Genomic DNA, 26,488 nt, shown 5'->3' on the forward strand with positions numbered 1-26,488 from the left:
AGCCAATGAAAGGCTGGGGCGCGTGCGTGAGTAGGCGAGGCCACGCCCCATTCTGTCAAAAAGCAGCATAGTGCCAAGGCGTGGGATGGTGCTGCTGTGTACCCAGTGCCCCCGCCCAGGCCGCTGGGTGCCAGCCTTGAAGCGGAGGCTTGCGATGGGAAGAAAGAGAAGCTGGGGAGAGGGGTCAAGAAGAAAGGAGGGATATGCGGGGCATGGTAAGCGTGGAAACCAGAAAAAGGAAGGGAAGAAAAAAAGAAGCTGAAAAAAAGAGATGTAGATAACTTTATTGGCATGACAATTTTACAGGTTGCCAAAGCAATATACTGAATAATTAAAATAATAAGAATAGAAAAGGGGGGAAATCAGAAACGGTAAAGTAAAAATGACAAACGGCATTTTATAGACTAGCCAGTTTTTTGTGGCATGAGCTTTCGCGGACAAAGTCCACTTCGTTAGATGCACGAAGCCCGAAAGTACAGCATTCGGAACATATTTCAGGTTTTGGTGTTGGTCCTATTGTCCATGGTTAGGTTTCATTTCTGACCTCGTGGAAGGCTGCCATAATGGCTGTTTCTCCTCTTTCTCCTGAGATTATAGCTTTTCTTGCTAATTCTTTTGTGAGACATCCTTGATTTTTCTCTGTCAGCTTTGGGAAATGCTCATCTCTGATCTTTGTATTTTGCTTAGCACCGAAAGAAATGCATTTCTGTTTCTATTTCTCTAGTACTACTTTGCATAGAGTTTAACGCCTGCTGTTAAGAGTTGGAGGAACACAAAAAGGAGAACTGTCAAATAAAGTTGTTTTTTTTTAAAAAGAGTGTGCTGATGGTCAGGTTAGGAAAAGGGATGCTCAGTTAACAAGTGTTCCTTTTCCTAACCTGTGGTTGTGCACAGGTTAGAAAAATGGATGCTCGTAAAATTGTGTCTGTTTTCCTAACCCACTGACAGCTGCCTCTCCTGGGTGCCCACTGCTGAGGAAGCACTTGAGGCACATAATTTCCCCGTCTGCCTCCTTTTAACCACGGCAGCCTATTTGCATATTACATCGGGTGCCTGGAGAGGTGCATTGTTGTGTGTCAAGAGAGCGGGCACTCAATCATGTGTGCCTGTTTTCCAGGTGCCAATATTGCATCGGCCCCCAAGTGTCTCCTTCCCTCCTCCTTCTTCCAGCATCCTTCCCCAGCATTTATGTTCTGCTAACTACATCTCTCCAGGATCTGTCTTCCTGCCTCCTATTCCCCTCTCTCCCAGCATCTACATTCCTAGAAATCCTCTCCCCTGCCACATAACCCCATCCCCAACATCTGCCACTGCCTCCTCTTGCAGAGTTCCCTGCCTCTTGGTTCTCCCCCTTATCCAGCATCCAACCCCTACCTCTCCCCATTTTTTCCTTAGCTCCTGTACCCTCTCCCTCTCCGTCCTCCCCTTCCCCAGCATCTATACCCCCATCATCCATTTCTTCCTTCTCCTGTCCCCCTTCATCTTGTTCTCCCTTATGCAGCATTACAACCAGGGATTAAAAAATATTTTGGGGTTTTTTCTAATTGGTGGCTAGTGGTATTGGCCCTTGAAGGGGACTAGGAGTCTGCAGCCTTCACATGGGGAACTCGTGGCCCCTTAACTTTTATTCAGTTGGGACCTTGGAGTGCAGCAGTGAAAGCTATTGGTTCAGTGACTATGACAAAAGCTGATGGGGATCACAGTGGTCAGTAGCCAGCTGAATAGTTGTTGCCTGTCCTGCAGCTGCCAACTACTCTGGTGAACAGGGCTGACCTTAGGAAGGTGTGGGGCCCAGGGCAAATCAACCATGATGGGGCATTGGAAAGCTGACAAGAAATCAGTGTTTGGGTTGAAGCTACCATGGTAGTGCTGGGCCCAGAGCCATTGCCCCTTTTTGCTCCTCCATCCTAATTTAAGGACAAGTCCTGCCAATGAATTTGTGCCAGTACGGAGCAATTTCAAAACTCATTTGCCCTACTCGCTGCTGATCTTGAGTGAGCAGGAAGTGCTGCCCATGAGTTTTGAAGTTGTTCCCCCATGGCAGTACAGATTCAACAGCGCAGTCGGCAGCCCTGGGATAGGCTCCCACTGCTCCTCCTGCATGGAGTGAGGTGTAGCGAGTGCAGCCAATAAAAAGAATGCTGCGAAGCTGCGCACACGTGCACCTTAGAGGAAATGGTGCTATAAGCTCAACAGTGAACTCTGACTGGGAAAATGATGCATTTGTTGCTCACAGCTTTGTACATGTAGCCCCTGCCCTGATCTGAACACAGCCATAGAGGGCTCAGTGGGCAGGTCATGCCTAGAGCAATACCCATGCCTCTCAGGTTTTTCCCAGGGTGGGAGAGTTGATTTTTCAAGGCCCTTGGCATTTTCTGTCATCTCTGGGATTCTTCTGCACACCAGGCCAGTCACTCTTAAAAACACCATACTGCACCCCAGAGTTATAGTCCAAAAAGTCTTTACTGATCACTAATAGCAGGCAAGCAAAATCCACAGGTGTACGCCAAGGATTCATGCAACAAATAGTTCAGTAAATAGTCCAAGAGCAAAAAAATATAAATAAAAAATTCAGTCTCTCCCATTAGCACAATGTTGCACACCTGGATAGATGAGCTCTCTGGGGAAGGAATCCTCCTCTCTTGGCTCTAAATTTGGTGTAAAAAAAAATGCTAAAAATGAAATACATACATACAAATCATCCTTCAGAGCCCCTCCAGACAAAACATGTGGTAAATCATGATGGGAATGGGAGGATGCTGGGTGTTGGATTGAAGATGGGATTTTGTATGGTCATTTATCCAGGATGGCAGGGAGCGAGATCCTACAAGCAGTCAAGGTTCTTCAGCTGGCAGCTAAAGCACTGTAAAGAGAAAAAAAATGGGTAGACTGGATGGGTCTCTTTCTATTGTTATCTCCTACTACAGTATATGTTACTATGGACTATGCAGGGCAGCATGATTTGAGGGGAGGCCTACCAGTTAAGGGAAATGAATGTGTTCTTTTTAACTCCATTAGAGCAGTGTTCTATAGACAGTACTCTGTCAAAACACAGAGAAAACTGTTTGCTATTGTAGTGAGAAGTGAAGCTACATCAAGCAGCTTCTTTCAAGCAGACCTGGATCAGGAAACTTGTTTGAATAGGAAGCTAAAGTTTTTGAACTAGCCTTTCAAACCAAAATCCACGTAAAAGCACTAATAATGGCAAGAAATTAGACCATTCAGTTTGCATGACAAGAAAAAACTTAAGATCTTTCCTATTTCTATTTCATTTCTGGATAGATTAGTGTTTAAGCTTTAAAATATTTGTATTCATACCCACATCCATCAATAGGAAACTAAGTAATAAATCAGGAAACTGCTGTCCTGATAGACCTCAAGCAGGGACTATCAAGAACAGATATGAATAACGAAAGGAAGGTGATTTTTACAAAACAGTGAAAAATTTAAAATAGAATGTATTATATATACACATAATATTAAATACAATAACTCAGGACAAAAAAGAAAGATCTTAACAGGAAAGAGAATAAAAAACAGGCAAATTGATAGTTTTGAGAAGTCAACTTGGTAATATTTAATTCTGCTGACCCTCAGTGTGTCTTCTTCAAATCACTAATTTAAAACAAAACGCAGTTATTACTTAGATGTTAAAATTGTCTAAGTTTAAGATTTGGCTCCCACAAAGACTGAGGTGCAGAACCAGCTGTTCAGTAGTAGCTGTCACAATCCCCTTTTTGAGTAAAAATGCCACTTTTTCACAGCATCCAGGCCACTGCATTTCAAGGGAGCCTTCACGATGGCAAAAAAAATGAGTTTATTCTAACATTTATTAAATGTTGATGTCTTGCAGACAAGATCAGAGTAGGGGCAAGTACATGAGTGATCAAAGATTATCCAAAAATTTTAATTAGGTGCATTAAAGGCCTCAGAAATCAATGTCTATGCAGGGATATTCTCAGGGCCAGCACAACCAGGTGTAAAACACCCAGGGAGGGGGGGGTTGGTGTTAGTGGAAGCAGGCAGATTCATGGCATCCTCGTCCTCAGGAGTCCTGCTTGGCCGATGTACTGAAGAGCAGAGCTCTATACTATTAGTAGAAGCACAGAGTCATGGTGGACCTTGAATACTGTGTGCAATTCTGGTCACTGCATCTCAAAAAGGATATAGCTTCACTGGAGAAAGTGCAGAGAATGGTGACCAAAATAAGGGGCATGGATCGGCTGCCCTATGAGGAAAGACTAAAGAAGTTTGGACTGTTCAGTTTGGAGAAGAGAAGACTGAGGGGGGATATGATAGAAGTCTACAAAATCAAGAAAGGACTTGAACAAGTTACTGTAAATCGGTTATTTACTCTCTCAGATACTAGAAGGACCGGGGGTGGGGCACTCCATGAAGTTAGCAAGTAGCTTATTTAAAACAAATCGAAGACAATTCTTTTTCACTCAGCGCATAGTTAAGTTCTGGAATTCATTGCGAGAAGACATGGTTATAACAGTGTAACTGGGTTTAAAAAAGGTTTGGATAAGTTTCCTAGAGGAAAAATCCATAAACTGCTATTACGGTAATTAGTAAGCAATAGTAGCTTGTGATGTATCTAATGTTAAGGTACCTGCCAGGTTCTTGTGGCCTGGTTTGGCCTCTGTTGGAAACAGGATATTGGGTTTGATGGACCCTTGGTCTGTCCCAGTATGGCATGTTCTTATGTTCTTATGAAAAATGTCTTGGAGGGCATGTCCCTCCCCCTTCTCCCATCTGCCACTGAAGCCAGCATTTTTTTTTTCTGATTTCCCTGAGCCTCCCCGAAGCCATGGCTCCTGCATCAAGCAGAGGTGTGCAGAGTGGCCTTACGGAACACCTCTGAGCAGCTTGTTTTGATTTGCTAGTTCCTGCTCTCTGCCACTGGTGCCGGCAGAGAACAGAAGGGACTGTATCAGCAGGGTAGGCAGAATTGCTTTCAGGCCTATTTAAGCCTGTAGGGGACTTATTTTGCAGAGGAATCAGTTGGAAGAGGGGGAAAAAAGGAACAGGTGCAGAAGTTTTGAGTGAGGCGGGGAGTCCTGTAAAAAGAGGAAAGGAAGCAATGTGTCTGTGTTTGTGTGAATAGAGGCCTGCCTGCCTGGGTTTTGTGTGCATGTGTATTTGTGTGAATGGAAGTGTGCCTGGGGTGTGTGTGTGTGTGTGTGTGTGTATATTGCATGAATGGGAGCCTGCCTGGGTTGTGTGTGTGCGTGTGTTGCATGAATGGGAGCGTGCTTGGGTTGTGTGTGTGTGTGTGTATGTATCACTAACATAGTTTTTGTTGATTATATTTATCACTCTCCAGTTGTTATAGTTTAAAATCTGTCCTGTCTTCCATCTCCCATGTTTTTACGCTCCCTGTTTAATGTAACTTTACTTTCTACCTAGATGTTAATTGGTTTCCCCCTGTTCTATTGTAAACCGGTACGATAAGACCTGGCCTTGAGTATCGGTATAGTAAAAGAAGTTAAATAAATAAATAAATATATTGCATGAATGGGAGCTTGCCTGGGTTGTGTGTGTGCATGTGTTGCATGAATGGGAGCTTGCTTGGGTTGTGTGTGTGTGTGTGTGTGTGTATATATTACATGAATGGGAGCTTGCCTGGGTTGTGTGTGTGTGTGTGTGTGTGTATATTGCATGAATGGGAGCTTGCCTGGGTTAGGTGAGGTGGGGTGTATTGCATGAATGGGAGTGTGCCCGAGATGGGTAGGGGGTGTGTATTGTGTGAATGGGAGTGTGCCTGGGGTGTGTGTATATTTATGTAACTGGGAGCCTGCCTGAGTTGTCTGTGTATGTGAAGAAACGTTTGTGCCTTCTTCATTAATTCACGACAAGCTCAAGGTGACAGGATATCACCTTGACAAGGTGACAAGCTCAAGGATAGTCGTTTCTCTTAGCTCTCCTCGACATCTCCGCAGATTTCGATACTGTATACCATAATATCCTTCTTAACCGGCTTTCAGACATAGGAATTGCAGGTTCAGCCCTTAGATGGTTCGAATCCTTCCTTAGCAATAGAGGCTATAAGGTAAAAATCAAAAACAAGGAATCACCTCATACTAATGCACCATTTGGAGTCCCCCAGGGCTCCTCCTTATCACCCACCCTGTTTAACATTTACATACTCCCTCTCTGTCACCTACTCTCAAACCTCAAACTCAAATTCTATATAAACGCAGATGACGTTCAAATTTTAATCCCCATATCAAACTCACTGGACTCAACACTCAGGTTATGGAACTCTCACCTGCAAACGATCAACCATCACCTATCAAGCCTCAATCTTGTGCTCAACACTTCCAAAACCGAACTTTTGCTAATTACTCCAGAAGGCAATCCCATCCTTCACCAATCGCAAGCTATTACACAAATATCCCATGCTAGAGATCTTGGAGTCTTAATTGACAGTCACCTGAACCTAAAGCATTTTATAAAACATACCACAAAGGAGTGCTTCTACAAGCTACAAGTACTCAAAAAAAACTCAAACCGCTCCTATTCCATTATGATTTTAGATCCGTCCTCCAAGCTATTCTGTTCTCCAAGATTGATTATTGCAATTCCATTTTGCATGGTCTCCCAGCCTCTACTATTAAACCTCTCCAGGTGCTTCAAAATGCAGCGGCGAGAATTTTGACGAATACCAATCGGAGAGAGCATATCTCTCCCATTCTAAAAGACCTTCATTGGCTCCCAGTAAACTTCAGGATCCTTCATAAATCATTCACAATCATTCATAAAAATATCCACCAACAGACCCCTCTTGATCTGCTTCATCCTCTCAGATTGCACTCGACGGCCAGACCCTTAAGAGATGCCTACAAGGGATCCTTACATGTTCCTCCAATCAAATTAGTGCACCACTCAAACATCAGACACCAGTCATTCTCTACCACAGGCCCTTCCATCTGGAACGCCATGCCTCCGGACCTCAGACTGGAGACCTGTCTACTAACTTTTAAAAAGAAACTAAAGACATGGCTGTTCAGCCAAGCCTTCCCCACTACAAACCCCATTGCCTGATCTAGTATTGTTCCATCACTCACTTATGTAAACAAATAATCCACATTTCATGCATACTAACTATTAAGAGGTCTGCTCCTTGCCCCCCTCTTTTGTATATAGTATTTATTTATTTTCGTTCACCCTCTCTTTATTTCCTACTCCCAGTTAAGGCATCCTTGTTATAATGTAACTTTTATGCTCCTTGAATTAATTATCTCTTGTTGATTGGTTAATTATATTTACTGCTTAGTTCGATGTAAACAGAGTTGATTTGATTTGTATCAAGAAAGTCGGTATATAAAAGCCTTTAATAAATAAAATTAATAAATATCACATTTTTTCAGGTATGGGGGATTTTTCTATTATTAGTTTTAATTATTGGGCATTTGATGTCTCTGCTATTCTGAAATATTTTATTGCTGCTTTGAAAAATTATAAACTTTTTATATGCTTTCTTAATTATTGGATGATCTATTTGTCAGCTCTTTGGCAATGTTCTTTTTATTAGTATAGTTTAGACTTATATTTCTTGATTTTATTCTTTGATTTGAGGAATGTTTGTTTTTCCATTGCTGCATTGCAAAAATGGTCTGGTTTGTTGCAGTTTCCAGTTCATTCTCTATCTATCCATTTCTATTTATTCTTTATGGGCTCTTAATTCTGTATTTGGTGAGGGGTCTGTCTGTGTTCGGCATCTGATTCCGAGGTGGCATATTCTGCTAGCATGTAGTTTCTGTGTAGGGATTTGTAAAGCCTAGTTTGTTCTGCATTCCTAAAGGAGGTGTTTTAGGGCCTGGTATAATATCTGCAATGTTGCTTTTTCATAGATAGGGTTGTTCCTGTTTCAGTGCTGATAGTTTTTGGTATAGGAAGTTTACTATATCATTGTCATTCAGTTTACTCTGGGCTTTAAGAAGGCTAAATCCACAAGTACACACATTACAATAGGCATAATACCATATATATATTTTTTTTTTTTTTGCAGGGTTTTCTGGATAGCACTACAACAATGCATGCTACAGTACCCAGCTGGTGCCATTTTTATGTACTGGTAGGAGTACCTGGGGATCACTTCTGCACAATTTAGGTGTTTTGGACCTGTGGATGGGGTAAGATATGTTCAGGGGATGTGTCCATTTTGAAAGTTTGGATTGTCCGAGGGCGCAAGGCTTTTTTCAGCAGGGAAAAGTGGGTATGAGACAGTGTGAGACTGACGGTTTCTATTACGTGTTGGTTATTGTGAAAACAAAAATTCGGTATTAAAAAACAAAACACAATGAGGGGGGGGGGGGGACAGCAAAAACGCTAGCATCGACCCTGGATATTCTCTCCCAAATCCATGGATGGGTAATTTCCTTTTATACCGTTGATAGTTATAGTCACACTTACTGGTACATGACCCGATCCTCATGCCTCAATGACCAACGAAATAGTATTGGTCACTCTAGCTAGCACTGCTGGTAAATATCTTTCTTCCCACTAATGAAAGCTACTTAGATATTCGTAGATTTATCAGCCCTATCTTTAGGTTTATTACTTCGTCCAATCTTCTTCATAGCAGCTTTTCTATTGTCTGATAGGTCACTCAGAAGCAGGATAATTAAAAAAAAAAAAAAAAATAGGTGGGTGGAGGGATAGATCATACCAACCAATAATGAAGCAGCCAGATCTGACAGCGAGAGAGTACTGGCCAATTAGCAGCGCTGCAGGACTGCCAATCCGGAGATGGCTTACGGCTGGACTCTTCCTGGCAGGAAATGAGGGCTGTGAGGCGTGCTTGCCGTTGCCGGCCGGGTCTGTTGCAGCTAGCCAGGGACGGTGAATGGGGGTGTGGCGGCTGTGTCGCCTTTAACTGCCGCTGCTCGGCCCAGTCAGGTAAGGAAGGAGGCGTCAGTCCTCTGCTTTGCTCTCGGGACTCGCCGCGCATTCCCTGTGCAAGATGAGACTTCGGTGGTGGGCAGCGGCAGGGGGGGGGGCTGGGAGAGTGCGCGTGCGCGCGCCGGGCTCCATGCCGGAGCTGGTTAGCGTGCGTGCCAGGCCTCCTGTCGCGCGGGAGCCGCTCCTCGCGCCTCCCTGGGACATCAAGTTGATCCGGGCCGCCTGGAAGCGCTCTGTGATGAAATAAGGAGGAGCTGTGCAGGATTCGCGTGTGCCCGGGGGGGAGGGGGTAGGAATGCGATGAGCTCATGTCTCTCCCGGCTTGAACGCCGCAGCCTACTTTGAAAGCTTTTCCATGGGAGGGTGCTGATTGTGCCTGATGTATCGGGGGGGGGAAAGACTGGGCCTGAGTGCTGGTGCCCGTTTGCAGATGAAGGATCTGGAGACGAGTTGTCTACAGGGAGTGGGGAAGTGGCCTACGGTTGCGATGTGGGGAAGAGGCGACTGGGGACTTGCAGTCTAGACTTGAATTACATCTATTGGGTTCGAAAATAAAGGTAAAATATATATAAAGTGACACCTTTTTAATGGACTAACTGAATACTTGTTGAAAGCTGGTATTTGAATGTACAGAAATAGTTTTAAAAAACACAGAAAAATGTAAGGTGACTATTACCTTTATTCTTCCTCAGAATAGAATGGGTAAAAGATGCGCTTAGCAGGAAATATAAATGAATGCCTTTTATGATTTAGTTATATTTTCCTGGTAAATGGCCTCTGTCCATTCTATTTTGACATGAAGAAGAATATTAACTCTCAGAGCTAATATTCACCTTGCATATTTTTTTTGTTTATTCTCCTTGTATTTCTGTATATTTTCAAGTGGGCTGATAGAGCAGCCACACTACTTAATCTATTCAGCTGCTTCCAGCAGATGATCCATGATTCTTGGAAGGCTACAGACCAAAAGACTTTTAACTCTGCATCATTTAAACTCTTCTGCACTCTGCTTTCTTTCAAACATCCTAAACTAGAGCTTCTAAAGAGAAACTTGTTTGGTTTTATATTTTTTGGTAAAAATGTTTGAAAAGAAATCTGTAAATCCTTGAACTCTTGTATGCATGCCTGTGCAAAGCTTTGCATTTACAGCACTGCTCCTTGCTAAGGATATCAAATCGCACCATTTAATTACCATGTTCATTCAGAGGGAGGCTGTAAACTATTGCTCATGTTGGCACAGAGAGGCAGAGGAAATCAAGTTTGATTTTCCACCATGCCAGCATGTAATTGCGTTCTTTGCACAATGCTGCTTATTTTAAGGCTGTGCATTCATGTTTGGAGCCAAATATTTTATATCAAACACATGTACTATACAGAGGAATATTTTGCCCTGGTAGCAGGCTAAGTTATTCTAAGAAACGGGCCGATACAGTACAGTGCGCTTCGACAGAGCGCACTGTTAACCCTCTATTGGATGCGCGTTTTCAACGCGCTAGCGTTACCCCTTATTCAGTAAGGGGCCGAAAACTCGCGTCAAACCCCCCCCCCCCCCCCCGAACCTAATAGCGCCCGCAACATGCAAATGCATGTTGATGGCCCTATTAGGTATTCCCGCGCGATTCAGAAAACAAAATGTGCAGCAAAGCCGCACATTTTGTTTTCAGAAATTAGTAAAAACTGCTTTTCTGTGCACCCTCCGACTTAATATCATGGCGATATTAAGTCTGAGGGTCCCGAAAGTTACCAAAAGTGGAAAACAAATTTGAAGTCGGCCCGCAGGTTAAAAACAGGACGCTCAATTTTGCCGGTTTCCGAACCCGTGGCTGTCAGCGGGCTCGAGAACAGACGCTGGCAAAATTGAGCATCGGCTGTCAAACCCGCTGACAGCCGCCGGTCCAAAAGGAGGCGCTAGGGACGTGCTAGTGTCTCTAGCGCCTCCTTTAACCTGTTTTTACCGCCGGGCCTAATTTGCATAGTGAATCGCGCACATGGGAGAGCGGGCGTTTGCCCGTTCTCCTGCGGACTTTACTGTATCGCCCCGAAAGTGACTTTAAGTTTGGTTCTGTTAAGATTCAGACCTGGATAAAGAGAGAGGTATTTGAAGTATATGGACTTGCTAGCAGACTTAGGGGCCGATGCAATACAGTGCGCTCACATGAGCACACTGTTTAATGCGCTGTCGGACGCAGGTTAAATAGGCACTAATCCACCCCCTAATGCAATAGGATTAGCACTTATTTAATCCGTGTCCGACGCGGAGTGAATGAGTTAGCGCTCATCACATGCAAATGCACGTGAATGAGGCTATTACTCATTCACTCCGCATTCAAAAAAATAAATGTGCGTCTCAGACGCACATTTATCGCTTAGATATTAACGCCTGCCTGGAGCAGGCATCAATAGCTGAGCGCACGTAGAAGTACAGAAAAGCAGAAAAAACTGCTTTTCAGTACTTCTTCAATAAAAAAAAAAAAAATACCTCGGCAGACCGCCGAGTTATGAAGACAGACGCCGGTAAACTCGGCATCGGTTTTCATAACCGGCCATCTGCCAGTAATGAAAAGTTTACAGGTGTCTGTCTTCATAACTGGCAGCCACCACAGGGTCGGCGCCCGCTTTCCGCAAAATTTATTGAATTGGCCCCTTATGGTATTATGGATATTTCTGCCAATCTAGAAAATCAGAATTAAAGGTTTGCAAATAGAAACAAAAAAAATATGATGATGCCTTTTTTATTGGACAAATTTAGTACATTGCTTGCTTGGCATGTTAACTTTTCCTTTAATTGTCCTGATCATAAGGTCACCTCCCAGGGAGGTTGCCTTGGTCTTTTCTGTGGTGTTACTTCATCTGTGTGAATTGAACCTGGCCTTTTATTTCCTTGCATTCAAGTGGATTTGTGTGCTACTTTATCCAATTTGGCTAATGAAATGGTTCATTTGTGCAACAGTCAGTGTAGTCTTTGTCAGCATTAAAAAAGACATCAAAATATTTTTCATTAAAACTTATTTTTGATGAAAGGTTTCATGTGAAGCTATTCTCTGAACCTTTCTTAGGTTACAGTGAGAATAGCTTTATGCTAAGCATTCTGTGTGAGAGGAGTGGCCTAATGTATGTTTATTTGTGGTCTTTATTCACTTCCTTTGACTTCCAAGGAAAGGAAATGGTTTCTTAAAAAAAAAAACCAAGGATGTGTTTGTTTTTACCAAGAAATTTCATGAAGGAGTTAAGATGAGATCCAATGCTGCCAGTATGGGCATAGCTTGTCTCAGTAAGCATTTACCAAAGGTTCTGTTCTTCTGTATGTTAATAGCTAACTTGAGATTCTTTTAACGATCTCCCCAGTGTTCCATTCATTAATATTGAATGGGATGTACAGCATGGAATCTCGGATCATGTTTTTAGACTGTATTTGAGACTAGCAAGTCTGATACCTTAACTTTTAAATTGAAAATGCACTTGAAACCTGAAGCAGCCTGCTAGAATACAGCAGATTCACTTTGTTATGGCTAGTGAATGGACTTGGGAGGGGTTTGCTCTGTGATGTGCTAAAGATGACTCTTTTGGAGCCCTTTATGTTTTATGAGCATCAAAAGCAATCTCCCCCAGCGTGAAGAAGAGCTAGTTAGAGCCCCTTGTTGAGAAATAAATAAAACATGTGTGTTACTAAAGATCAAGAGTAAGGAAAGTTGCAGGTGATCAGATACACAGAAAAGGAGTGGATGTAGTCCTGATGTGATTAGATGTTATGTGAATCCTGAGGGAGTATTGAGAGCAGAAGATTTTGCTGGTAGCTGAAGAGGATCTGTAAATATTGCTTTACTAGGTAATTTTGGAACTTAAAGATTGGGGGAGAGTGAAATTATGGAGTAAACTAATCATTAGTTTGTTTTTTTTTGTTTTGTTTTTAATAAAGCACACAACGGGTAGGTAATCTTGTGTGTGCCTGATGAAAAGAAAAGAGAGGTGGTCTTTTATTTGTTTTGAATTTTTTTGTATTTATATTCGTTTTTTCTGTAAATCGCCTAATGCCTTGGCTTAGGCAATTTTAATAAAATTGTAATAAAAAAATTCTACATGTCTCTCTCCCTCCCACCCCTAAGCAGATTCTTTGATTAATAGACTGTCCTCTTAAATGAGATAACGAGACATTTTCACACAAAAAAAAATCAATGGATTTATTTAAAACAAGGGAGTGACCCAGCCCTTATCAGTAAATTACTGTAACTCTTCTCTTGCAGGCCTTTGCCAAATTAACATTAAATACACCACATAAACTTAAAGAACTTTAGTTTACACATCCCTACTTTTCTTAGCAGTCTAAATTTAACTAAAAATACAACAATATTAAGATACAGATAGTAGTCCAGCAGTGAGATGGAGAGGTTCCAGTCTTTTGGACCAAGTGCTACATGTATGATTATCAACCAGTTGGTGAAAGGTTGTACGTTGTGCCCAGTGCAAAGAGCACCTGGCTGTTAGATAATGAATCTGATCTCTAGAGGCTAGAGTGGCAGACCTGGAGGAGCTGAGGCAGACAGAGGTATATAGAGCAGACCTTCAGGGTCATAATAGCCACTTCCTCTATATTGCCTTGGAGAAGCAAGGTCAACTAGATGGGAAAGCATCAATTTGGTGTAGCAGGAAACAATCCTATATCTAGAACCTGCTCTCCAGGTGATGTCTTATCCTCTCCCACCAAGAATGGGTCTCCAGGAGGGTAGGGGTTAGGATGGCTGTCATAGTTGGTGATTCGATCATTAGGAATTAGCTGGGTGGCTGGTGGACATGAGGATCGCTTGGTAACTTGCCTATGTGGTGCAAAGTAGGCGGCTCTCATGTGTTACCTAGATAGGATTTTAGACGGTGCTGGGGAGGAGCCGGCTGTCATACATGTAGGAAATGTGGGAGGGAGGTTCTGGAAGCCAAATTTAGGTTTTTAGGTAGAAAGCTGAAATCCAGGATGGCATTCTCTGAAATGCTCCCTGTTCTACACACAAGACCCCAGAGGTAGGCAGAGTTCCCTGTACATACCCGGATCAGTCCAGACTCCTGGGTTTTGCCTCCCCTCCAGCAGATGGAGATAGAAGTTTTGACTGACTCTGCCCTATACCCTGAGGTACCACCTACAGTCTGTCAGTATTTCTTTGTCTCCAGCAGATGGTGGAGGTGCAAAATCCTACAGTCTGTAGATAGTTTGAAAAAAAAAAAAAAGAACTATAAACTATTTCCCTTTGGAACTTTTTTTTTAAAGACAGAAGTTTCCTGAGCCTCCCAGGGGGTTGGCAGGTCCTGGTGGGACTATCCCCTCTGGTATTTGAGGCTGGTGGAGCTGGGGGTCGGGGACCCTGCTGCCCTACACTGAGAAGCGCTCGGGGTGATACTGGGGAGTCCGGTTCACTCACCCTGTTGGGAACAGGACCCGATGTTCCTTTCGGTTCAGGTTTGGAAAAAAATAATAAAATCAAACACTTTGTTTTCTTACTGCTGGGCCTGATTCTCCAACCCCCCCCCCCCCCCACCCCAACACTGACTGTGGAAAGTCACTGTCTTTTTTTTTTTTTTTTCTTTCTCCCTAGCCTCTGCCGGTCCCCCGGCGTTTCTTAGCTTTTAAATGCTGTGCGTGTGGATTTCGCACAATGATCTATGCTGCGCCTGCCTCCACAGAGGTGGGCACTTCAGAAGCCGCCGGGTGTGGTGGTTTGAGGACGTGCTGGGAGGCTCAGTTGGCCATGGCACACTTCTCCTGATCTGTTCCCACTCAGCACGGGAATGGATGCCATTTTGTCGGCTTTTTGCACTGCTGAGCGTACAGCGGAGGGGGAAGGGATTTTCCCCTCCTCCCTTATCCCCGCAGCAAGCAGCCTCCAGGGAGGGGAAGGGCGGGCTGACGGAGGACTTAGCATTCTCGGCAAAGGAGAGCTCCAGGGGGGCTTCGGACTCCTCCTCCTCCTTGTTTTTCTCCGACTTTGTTCTGCTGCTTCATAAGGCTTTCAAAGCCAGGAAGATAGCTAAGAGGCATTCGGGAGGAAGCTCTCTCTCCCAGTCAGCTCAACAATTGGCCAAAGCGGGGGTCCAGGCCACTAAGACCCAGGCCTCCGGAGGGGGATGGTGTTGCAAAAGTTAAGCGCCCCCTGCAGACCGCGCCGTCCCATCCAGCAGGAGACTCCTCTGAAGTTTTGGAGCTGGAGGAACAGGAACAGAGGAGCAAGTCACTGCAGGGGGCAGACCATGAGGGCAACCAGGACCATAATTCTCACAATCACGGTCCCCACGTAGTTGAAGGGGTGACCCTAAGGTGGTACACCTCTTCCGAAAGGACAAGCTAGGCCTGCTTATTCCCGCAGTTCTGGAGGAAATGGGCATTGACATCCCTCATGAGGACTCTCGGATGGGGGCTATTGATCCAGTCATGGTGGGTCTCCGAGGTCCGACCCGGTCCTTCCCTTTTCATCTTTTCATCACTGACCTGTTTTGGGAGTGGGACACTCCTGATTTAGGTTTGAAAGTCAAAGTGATGCATAAGCTGTACCTGCTACCAGAAGAAGTGCTAGACCTCCTACGGGTTTCCAAGATAGATGCAGTGATGTCAGCAGTCACCAAGAAGACCACCATCCCGGTGACGAGCGCAACAGCTCTCATGGATCTCCAAGATCGTAAGCTCGAGGTCCAGCTCAAGAAGATATTTGTAGTAGTTTTTCCTTGAGGGCATGTCTTCACTGGATACAGCAATTGCAGAGTAGCACGTCTCTCTCGGAGGAAGGCTGCGGTGGCTTACAGTGCGGATGCCCTTTATGATCTGCTACGGACTTCAGCCAGATCTATGGTTTCAGCAGTCTTTGCCCGCAGACTCCTCTGGTTGAGGACCTGGTCTGCCAATGTCTCCTCCAAGGCTCAGTTGGGCTCTCTGTCTTTCAAGGGCAAACTACTCTTCGGGAAGGATTTAGAAGACATGATTCAATCCTTCGGGGAGAACAAGGTCCATCTGCTACCGGCGGATAGACCCAGGACGAGATGTTCCTTTCCTCCTTGCTCACGTTTCCATGGGAATCGGAGATTCCGGTCTTTCCGGTTGTTGGGTTCCTCGTCTAGGCAGAACTCTGGCAGACAACAGTACTGGTCCCAGTCCTTTCGGGGGTAGTGTATTGATAGAACTGGTATTCCCCAAACTGTGGGAGGAGTTAAGTCCTCCCAATGAGGCAAGGCCAGTCCATTCCTCTGTTCCAGTAGTAGGAGGCAGGTTGGCTCGGTTTTGAGGAGTGGACCAAGTTAACTTCGGGCCAGTGAGTCCTCAATGTAATAAGACATTGCTACGCCTTAGATTTTGCTTGGCGCCTTCGAGACCACTTTCTCGTTTCCCCATGCTCGTACGAGGAGAAGCGTCAGGTAGTGCGGGACACATTACAGCACCTACTCTAGCTCTGAGCCATTGTAACAGTTCCTTCTGCGGAAGGGCCTCTATTCCATTTACTTCGTGGTGCCCAAGAAAGAGGGCATGTTCTGACCCATCCTCGATTTAAAGAGGGTCAACAGGTGTCTTCGAGTTCCGTGGTTTCGGATGGAGACCCTGCGGTTGGTAACTGCTTCAGTGCACAAGGGAGAATTCCTAGCATCGTTGGATCTGACCGAAGAGTAGTTATACATATGAATCCTGGCCAACCACCAGAAATTCCTGAGGTTTTCCATCCTGGGGGATCATTTTCAGTTTTCCGCTCTGCCTTTCAGGCTCGCCATGGCACCCAGAACCTTTTACCAAGGTAATGGTTGTGGTGGCAGTGCAACTCCAGAACGAGGGATTCTTAGTTCATCCGTATCTGGACGACTGACTGATTCGGGCGAAGTCTGAGTCTCTCTGTTGCTCTGCGGTGCACCGGATTCTTCAAATCCTGAGGTCGCTAGGTTGGATAGTCAATCTGGCCAAGAGCCACCTGGTTCCCTTCCATTCCTTGGAGTTCCTGGGAGCCCTGTTCGACACACGGCTAGGCAAGGTTTTCTTCACCAAGAAGCGGATCATCAAGCTGCAGGGGCAAGTTCGGGCCTTGTTGGTCAAGCGTCTCCCCAGGGTCTGGGACTACTTGCAGGTCTTCGGCTCGATGGCTTCCACCTTGGAGCTAGTCCCATGGGCCTTTGCTCATATGAGACCTCTTCAGTCATCATTGCTTTCCCGTTGGAACCCGGTGTCCAAGCAATTTCATCTTCCACTTCCTCTTACAGACTCTGCACATTCCAGCCTTGATTGGTGGCTCCTCTCGGACAATTTACTCCGGAGTGTAGACTTGGACGTTCCCTCTTGGACGGTGGTCACCACAGACGCCAGTCTCTCCGGCTGGGGAGCGGTTTGTCAGGGGAGGACGATGCAGGGCCAATGGCCAGTGAAGGAATCCCTGTGGTGAATCAATCGTTTGGAGACCAGGGCAGTGAGGTTAGCGCTACAGGCTCTTCTTCCGGTGCTGCAAGGGATGTCTGTCAGGGTTTTGTCGGACAATGCGACAGCAGTGGCTTATATCAATCGCCAAGGAGGAACCAAGCATCGGCTGGTGGCGATCGAAGCTTGACAGTTGATAAGCTGGGCGGAGCAGCACCTAGTCAGCATTACAGCCTCTCTCATCGCCGGGGTCAACAATGTTCAAGCTGGCTCGATCCTGGGAAGTGGGAGCTCTCTGCAACAGGTGTTCCAGACTGAATGTGGATTTGATGGCGATGTTTCAAACTGCCAAGGCCCCTCACTTCTTCAGTCAGCACCGGGAGTCAGGAGCGAAGGGGGTGGATTCCCTCGTTCTCGCCTGGCCAAGGAACGTCCTACTGTATGTTTCCACTTTGGCCTTTGGTTGGCAGGGTGCTGCAGCGCATAGAAACTCACCCGGCAGAGGTGATCCTGGTGGCACTGGAATGGCCGAGACGTCCATGGTTTGCAGATCTAGTCAACCTAGTGGTGGATGGACCTCTGAGGTTTTGGGGGCTCCCAAATCTTCTACGTCAGGGGCCCATTTGTTTGGAAGAGGCAGATCGCTTTTGTCTAGCGGCATGGCTTTTGAGAGGCAACGACTGAAGAGCAAAGGTTATTCAGACGCGGTGGTGGCGACCCTTTTGCGTTCAAGAGAAAACCTCTACCTCCCTGGCCTATGTCAGAGTGTGGGGGATTTTTGAGTCTTGGTGCATAGAGTACAAGGTGGAGCCTATTCGGGCTTTGCTTGCTGATATCTTGTCCTTCTTCTTACAAGCCGGCCTGGCTCAAGGCTTATCTTGCAGCTCTCTAAGGGTGCAGGTAGCGGCCCTCAGTTGTTTACGTGGTAAGATACAAGGTGTAGCCTTAGCCGCACATCCGGACATGGTGCATTTTCTCGGAGTCGCAAAACATTTGCATCCTCCGGTCTGCAATCCTTGTCCTTCGTGGAACCTTTGGTTCTCAAAGCTCTGTGTGCGGCGCCTTTTGAGCCTCTGAAGAGGGTGACGGTAAAGGTGGTTTTTCTCATGGCTATTTCTTCAGCTCGGCGGGTGTCAGAGCTTCAAGCTTTATCCTGCAGGGAACACTTTTTAAAAATTACGGATACGGGAGTCTCTTTGAGGACAGTTCCTTCCTTCTTTTCTCCCAAAGATGGTATCCTCCTTTCATTTGAATCAGTCGGTGGAACTCCCATCCTTTCCAGACTTGGACTGCTCTGATCCCCAGTCTAGAGATCTGAGGAAGCTGGATGTGCGGTGGATTCTGTTGCATTACTTGGAAATTACAAATAGCTGCCGCCTGTCGGATCATCTTTTTGTGCTGTGGAGTGGCCCCAGAAGGGGGCATAAGGTGTCTAGGGCTACTATCATCCGCTGGTTGAAAGAGGCAATTGGTTCAGCGTACCTGGTTCATGGCCGGCCAGTTCCAGTCTGTCTTCGGGTGCATTCTACCCGATCACAGGCAGCCTCGTGGGCGGAGTGTCAGCAAGTTTCACCGCAAGAGATTTGTAGGGTGGCTACTTGGAAGTCTTTGCATACCTTTGCTAGGCATTACTGGTTGGATGTCCAGGCCCCAGGCTCTGCAGGGTTTGGGGAAGGTGTGTTTCAAGCGGGACTCTCAAGGTCCCACCCCGCGTAGGGAAGCTCTGGTACATCCCAGAAGTCTGGACTGATCCGGGTACGTACAGGGAAAGGAACATTTTTTTTTGTTCTTACCTGCTAATTTTCGTTCCTGTAGTACCACGGATCAATCCAGAGTCCCGCCCATTTCAGAAATGGGATAACTGAGAGTACTCCTTTTGGTCTTCTCTGCAGACTAGATTTCAAAGTTTTATAACGGGTTCTGCTCCCACTTAGGGTTCTTGAGCAGGATGTTTGGCGTTGCAGGGTTTCTCATCCCCCTATCCATGAGGGGGTAAAATTGTTAATTGTTTGTTGGTCTTAATTGTTCTGCTTTGATACAGTGTAATACTGACGGACTGTAGGTGGCACCTCAGGATATAGGGCAGAGTCAGTCAAAACTTCTCTGTCTCCATCTGCTGGAGGAGAGGCAAAAACCAGGAACGAAAATTAGCAGGTAAGAACCAGTTTTCTTTTCCAGAGTCTCTGTGCAGGGAAGAGAGCTTTAGTGTTAGAAACTTAGCAGCATTTTGGGGAAGGGGGAACCTATTCTGAAAAGATGCTATAGTTACATGATGTTAGGTTCCATATTAGGAGTTACCATACAGGAAAAAGATCTAGGCATCATGGTGGATAATACTTTAAAATCTTCGGCTCAATGTGCTGCAGCAGTCAAAAAAGCAAACAATGTTAGGAATTATTAGGAAGGGAATGGTGAATAAAATGGAAAATGTCATAATGCCTCTACATCGCTCATTGGTGAGACCACACCTTGAATACTATGTACAATTCTGGTCGCCGCATCTCAAAGATATATTTGCGATGGAGAAGGTACAGAGAAGTGCAACCAAAATGATAAAGGGGATGGAACAGCTCCCCTATGAGGAAAGGCTGAATAGGTTAGGGCTGTTCAGCTTGGAGAAGACAGATGAGCGGGGATATGATAGAAGTTTATAAAATGAGTGGAATGGAACAAGTAAATGTTAATCAGTTTACTCTTTCAAAAAGTATGAAGACTGGGAAGGGGACACAATACTAAATAGTACATTTAAAACAAATGGAAAATATTTTTTTACTCCATGCATAGTTGAATTCTGGAATTTGTTGCCATAAAAGCTGTTAGTATTGCTGGATTAAAAAAAAAAGGTTTGGACAAGTTCCTGGAAGAAACGTCTATAAGCCATTATTGAGATGGACTTGGGAAAATCCACTGCTTGTCCCGGGGAGAAGCAGCATGGCATCTTATCAGCCTTTTGGGATCCTGACAGGTATTTGTGACCTGGATTGATCACTGTTGGAAACAAGATACTGGACTTTTGAACTTTGGTCTGACCCAGTATGGCATATCTTATGTTCTTATGTTAATTGAGGTTCTGATCCTTACTAAAGCCTATGCAGGCATCACAGTGACACATGGAAAGTAGACATGTAATGTGCCCAGATGAAATATGAACTGTCAGATTTTTTTTTTAAACTGGTGTCTTTTTTCATTATAAAAGGGCCATATACAAATATTAGAATAGAAAGGAGACATTGGGATAAGACCAGACCTATAAAAGTTAGCAGACAAACCAGCATATGAATATTTTGAAGAATCTAGCTAATTCTGCTGCTTTGTGTTTTTTGTTTTGTTTTTTTTTCTTAATTCACTTTCCAATAACTAGCAGGACTGATTTCCCCCTTCAGAGACTGTCAAGTGCTTTCCTTGTATTGGAGAAGTTGCTTTGACATCCCAGAAGTGGCCGTTTGCATATTAATGCAGAGGGGCGCTGAGATCCTCTTTGGATGCAAGATACTGTAGAGACCCAAGTTTATTCTCCTGGTTGTGTTCTTGCAGCTGGCATTCTCCTCTGCCTGACCTTGAAATCATGACCTTGATCAAGGGCTCCTTCACCTATTCCAGTGGGGAAGAGTATGATGGTGAGTGGAAGGAAGGTGAGTGGCATGTTTTTTTGGGTTTGGGGTTTTTTTTGCATTCAGCCTCTTACATATAGAATTGTTTCGTGATGGAGCCTTATGCAAGCTGCGGTACTTTTCATGATGTAACCTTTTTAAGATTAGGTATGCAATGCTATAAGCAAAACTATCAGAGCGGTTTAAATAAAACATAAGCTAGCGCAGTAACAGGTTGCACTGGAGAATTTTGCAGCATGCAATAGAGACTATGTTGTGTGATAAGATGGAAATCTGGTAATAGGCTGAACCAGTATCTGAAGCTGTCTTTATCTCGGAAGGAAACTGCAAAACCAAACCGGGATCTTTGGAATAAGTATCATAACTTTCCCTCTTTATTCCCCAGGCCGCAGGCACGGCGTGGGCCAGTTATCCTTTGCAGACGGGAGCATCTACGTAGGACAGTTTGAGAATGGACTGTTCAGTGGCTGTGGGGTGTTGACCTTCCCAGATGGTTCAAGGTTGGTGTTTTCTGGACAACAGCAACTTCGGCTCCGCAGACTTTAGGCTTGTTTTCTGAAATCTGCATGGGAGAATGAACGTGTGCTAGTTCTCGTCTCGTTTGCCACTCCCTGCTCCATCTTTTTGAAGCAGTGAAAAAGGGCAGGTCCATAGTTATCTTCATTGGCATTTATATACCATTCTCTGCCATACCCCAGAGCGGTTTGCATCTTAAAACATCCATAATCATAAAATCAAGACAAATAATAAAGAATAAGATGAACAACTCACTAACATCAAATACATATTTACACTAAAAGCTCTTTAAAATACAAAGCTGTATATTGCAAAAAATCAAGGAAGGAGCCAGTTACATAGCTTGCTGCTGCTGAGGTATATCTGGACAGTTCTCAGCAAGTGTGTGTGTGTGTGTGTGTGTCTATCTTTTTCTTTATTTTTAAATGCTTTTTATTCTTTTTAATTCTTCACCACCTGCACAAGTGGGCTGCCAGGGTGGCCCTGGTAACCCTCACTGCCCCCCCAATAAAGCCTGGAGGGGCACCTTCTCTGGGGCACACCCCTCAGGCTGGCAAGTACTGCCCCTATAGCAGCAGTCACCTTTCCCCTCTCTCCTGGGTCTGCAGCAGCACACCCAGGCCTGACCAGCCTGTTACACTGAGACCCAGGTTCAGATTCTCAATCTGTTTCGTTGCAGTCCCAAGCCTCAAGGCTGACTCACTGGCCCAGGAAGCCTGAAGTCCAATCCTTTACTAGCTAGATCAGGACTATTTTCAAGTATTTTTTTTTTCCCCCCTCTGCATAAATATTCTGGTGCTGTCTCAGTGTTAAGATATAAAGTGCATGTGTTTTCAAAATGCATCTGTTCCAAAAATACAGAGCCAGATATTCAGCGGCACTTATCTAGGTAAAATGCACTGAATATACCTAGACAGTGTTACCAGGGCACCCTTGGGCCTGCCCTTCACCCTGACCAGACTCGTCAGGCTATTTTTAGCTGGATAGTGCTGAATATCAGCATTGTCGGGCTAAAGGTTTTTACTTACCCTTGGAATGCCTCCAACACCCACCTCTTATGTGGGAACATTTTTTGAAAACAGATTTGTATGCGTAACTTCCAAAGATAGCTGGATAGATCTTTGGAAAATCAACCTCCACAATTCTTAGTTGCTGCTCTCCATTCTATAACTTTGATTTCATGGGCCAGGTTGACTTGGAGGGCCCATGTTCAGAAAGTTTGTCCAGCTACGTTTTGGCACTTAGCCAGCCTGCTAAAGTTATTTGGCTATGTCAAGGGTGTTCTACAGCAGAGCAGCATTATCTGGCCAAGTTAGCTGGATAACCCAATTTTTCAACGTTATCCAACTAACGTAGCTGGATAACATCTTAGGTCAGCCAAAGAGCGGTCCTACAATTAGATGGATAAACTTACCCAGCTATCTTAGCTAGCCAGATATGTTCAGCCTGTGCTCGTGCCACTGAATATCCTGGCTAAAAGAGAGAAACTTATCCAACTAACTTTGCTAGCTAGCTAGTAGCTGAATATGGACCTCCTTAATATTTTCCCTGTGAGCACAACATGGGTGAAACTCTGGTATCTCAGGCCCAGACCTCTCTCTGAATTTTTGAGAGTTGACTCATATGGTCACCAGAATGGTGTGTACTTCTATGATGAAGTCTGACACCCTACAGAGCTCTTTTGGAAGAAAACTCTAGGTTGGGGAAAAGAGAGGAGTGTGTCCGTCCCCCCCCCCCCCCCCCATGTAACGGTCTCATGCTCTGAAACATTGGGGTGGGCTGGGCATATTTTAGCTCGTCTTGCTGTATGGAGTTTCTTGTCTGCAGATATGAAGGGGAGTTTGTCCAGGGTAAGTTCCAAGGTGCTGGAGTCTTCACTCGTTACGACAATATGAAATTTGAAGGAGAGTTTAAAAGTGGTCGGGTGGAAGGTTACGGTAAGCTGTGGTCTTTCTCAACGTCTGTGTTTAGAACACACACACTCTGCATCTCTTAAGATGCTTAGATGTGAATTTTTTTTTTTTATTTAATATAGCAAAACCTGTCTCTTCCATAGCTGACCATGTGTGACAAGTAGATAGCACAAAGGGGACAGATACATGTTTGGCTGAGCCACATACTATTTACTTATGTGCAGATCTGTGCAAAGGGTTTCTGACATGGATTTGTTAGCATTTAACAAGAGTGACTCAGCCCGCTTATGTATGAGGGCTGGTAGCAAGACCTCTGTGCTCTCTCTTCCAGTGGCTGAGCAATCTGTGGCAAGTGTTTATGCTAAGCGATTCTTTAAATCCCATCCCAGTTTCCTGATTGTGTTCTATAGACTTCTTTTCACTAAATTCCCAAGCACTGCAATGTTTCTTTTATAGTCCCTTATGTGATACAAGGAAGCCCCATAATGTTACAGCGCCTTACAAAAGTCTTCATGCCTTTGCATGTTTTTCACTTTTTTGCTGTCTAAAAATATACAAATGAAAATGCATTGAAAGGTAGGAGTTTCACTGATTTACACAAAATATTCTACATTTTCATCCTGAAAGAACATGTATAGAAATAGTGCAAAGTTAATGAAGAATTAAAGAAACAGTCTTGATTGCATGAGTCTTCACAGCCCTTGACTCGATACTTGTGGAAGCCCCTTTCTGCAGCAGTAACAGCTTTGAGATGATTAGGATACGTCTCGTATGTTGTATAAAAAACATTTTGAAAATGTATAGGTATTAAATTATTGTTACAATTTATTATTGCACAAAATATTCAGCGTCATACAAAAATACAATGTCCCTGTAATGAAACATGACGTGCAAATACCCTTTGACATGTAACATATTATATATCTACCCAGCTAATCACTCTATCTGGCCAATACAGTAAAAACGCGGGAGAGTGCGCGCACACAGGCCACTCTCCTATGCGCGCGATTCAGTATTTTAATTTATTAAAATTAGGCCCGGTGGTAAAAAGAGGCACTAGGGACTAGAGATGTGAATCGGAACCAGAATCGGGTCTGATTTCAGTTCCGATTCACATCTCTACTAGGGACACTACCGCATCCCTAGCGCCTCTTTTTTTTTTTTTTTTTTTTTGACAGAAGTGGTGGCTGTCAGCGGGTTTGACAGCAGACGCTCAATTTTGCCGGCGTCTGTTCTCGAGCCCGCTGACAGCCACGGGTTCGGAAACCGGATGCCGGCAAAATTGAGTGTCCAGTTTTTGACCCGCCAGCTGCGGGCCCATTTAAAAATTTATTTTTTTTTACTTTAACTTTGGGTAACTCCGACTTAATATCGCCATGATATAAGTCGGAGGGTGCACAGAAAAGCAGTTTTTACTGCTTTTCTGTGCACTTTCCCGGTCCCTGGAGAAATTAGCGCCTACCTTTTGGGTAGGCGCTAATTTCTGAAAGCAAAATGTGCAGCTTGGCTGCACATTTTGCTTTCTGAATCGCATGGGAATACCTAATAGGGCCATCAACATGCATTTGCATGTTGCAGGCGCTATTAGGTTCGGGGGATTGGACGCGTGTTTTGGACGTGCTATTACCCCTTACTGAATAAGGGTAAAGCTAGCGCGTCCAAATGCCGGCTAACAGTGTGCTCCGGAGCGCACTGTACTGTATCGGCCCGTTAGTTACTGTCAACTGGACTGTGTATACAAAAACTGGTCCCATGCATGTTTTACAAGCTTTGTAGTCCCAGGAAAAGTTGTAAAATACAATGTCATTTTCTTTTTAAACTTTAAGATTTTTGTTGCATGAACTTTATATGCCAAACCAGACTGGCTCATACTCACCGCCCTGCTTTTATAATTTTTTTTTTTTTTTCCCCCAGGTCTGCTGACCTTTCCGGATGGTTCTCATGGGATCCCCAAGAACGAGGGTCTGTTTGAAAACAACAGATTGCTGAAGAGGGAGAAGTGTCAATCGACAATTCAGAGGGCACTGAGTGCATCCAAGTCTGCCTACAATCTTCTGACGTAATCGTTATCCTGGTTAACAGAAGGGCCCTGGCTGTGATTAATGTGAATGCCCTCAGTCTCTTGCGCAACTAGGGCAGTGTTTTTTGGGGTTTTTTTTTTGTTACACTGCTTGCTGGATTAAGCAGTGGAACAAGATGCCTTTCCCCTCCCACCCCATAAACTAGCAAAACGGTGCATTGCTGATTACAGACCAGGTGCCAGCTTCCTCCTCTTCTTACCCATCCTTCCCTCCCATGTGCAGCCCTCACCCCGCTGCAGCTCTTTAAAGGAAAACACAAGGATCTATTCCTTGGCCCGCAGAGGAGCTGAGTTGGGTTGGGGGGGGGTTATTTATTTATTTTTTTAGCTTGCCTTAAAATAATTTTTTTTTTCATCTTACTTTCTTTACTAAATAAGCAGAAATAACATACTTGAAAAGTTAATATATCCATACAGAAGATATTCACCAGTGACTTCATACCCTATCAATTTGTTTAGAGTAATTTTAATATATTAAGAGTTTGAGGTTTTTAAATTTGGTTTTTGCTGTATGTGTGTGTGAGGGATGATTTGGATGGATTTCTCCATGGTATAGCAGGTATCTTGTTGGGCAGAAATGTGTGGTTTGGGGGTTTGGTTTTTTTTGTTTTTAATATTATGAAATACTGCCATCTGTGCTACTTACACAGAAGCTGAAAGTGCTACCCAAAAAAAAAAAAAAAACAGCTTGGGCCTTGCCCAGGGGTGTATTTCCCTGGTTATACTGGTAAGGATCTGGGAGAATGGTGGGAGATAACTGCCTCTGCCCACTGAATATACTTGAAACCCTCGTTCTGCATGCAGTTGACTGTTTTATTTGCATATCTGTCTCTAGCTAAGAGAGGATCCCTGCAAAAGATCTGTGAGCGTTAGTAGCAATGCAGTTTTGTTACAGGGCGCACAGAATTACTTTTAGGATTTTTAGCCCTCCTTTCCAAATGATTAAGGCAAGTTTACAGCATTACAAGGATTTGGGTACATTAAGTCCCTGCCCCAAAGAGCTTGTCATCTAAGTGGGTGCTGTTACAATAGGAGATTAGTTCCCTGTACGTACCAGGATCAGTCCAGACCACTGGGTTGTGTCTCCCTTCCAGCA

General features: G+C 44.6%; 1 protein-coding gene across 7 annotated transcripts; it reads left to right on the forward strand.

Annotated features, from left to right (window-relative positions):
• Nucleotides 1-20: 20 nt before the first annotated feature.
• On the forward strand, nt 21-26,488 carry MORN4 (MORN repeat containing 4). Of its 7 annotated transcripts, none has more exons than XM_029610153.1 (5): nt 21-215; nt 20,807-20,889; nt 21,269-21,383; nt 23,227-23,336; nt 25,227-26,487. In XM_029610153.1, the coding sequence occupies exons 2-5, from the start codon at nt 20,838-20,840 to the stop codon at nt 25,373-25,375; spliced, it is 426 nt and encodes a 141-aa protein (XP_029466013.1). In that variant the 5' UTR covers nt 21-215; nt 20,807-20,837; the 3' UTR covers nt 25,376-26,487. The 7 variants fall into 7 exon arrangements, with proteins under 7 accessions (XP_029466013.1, XP_029466009.1, XP_029466007.1 ...); XM_029610149.1 differs by having other exon boundaries at nt 74-215; nt 20,807-20,904; nt 25,227-26,484; XM_029610147.1 differs by lacking the exon at nt 21-215 and adding an exon at nt 8,007-8,138 and having other exon boundaries at nt 25,227-26,488.

Source organism: Rhinatrema bivittatum, chromosome 7 (assembly GCF_901001135.1).
Source record: "Rhinatrema bivittatum chromosome 7, aRhiBiv1.1, whole genome shotgun sequence".
NCBI classification, from domain to species: domain Eukaryota; kingdom Metazoa; phylum Chordata; class Amphibia; order Gymnophiona; family Rhinatrematidae; genus Rhinatrema; species Rhinatrema bivittatum.

What these genes read in the sequence shown, in the direction of transcription:
- MORN4 (XM_029610146.1), top strand. An exon ending in ACCTTCCCAGATGGTTCAAG is followed by an intron (nt 21,384 to 23,226) that starts GTTGGTGTTTTC and finishes TCTTGTCTGCAG; the next exon opens with ATATGAAGGGGAGTTTGTCC. An exon ending in TGGTCGGGTGGAAGGTTACG is followed by an intron (nt 23,337 to 25,226) that starts GTAAGCTGTGGT and finishes TTTTTCCCCCAG; the next exon opens with GTCTGCTGACCTTTCCGGAT.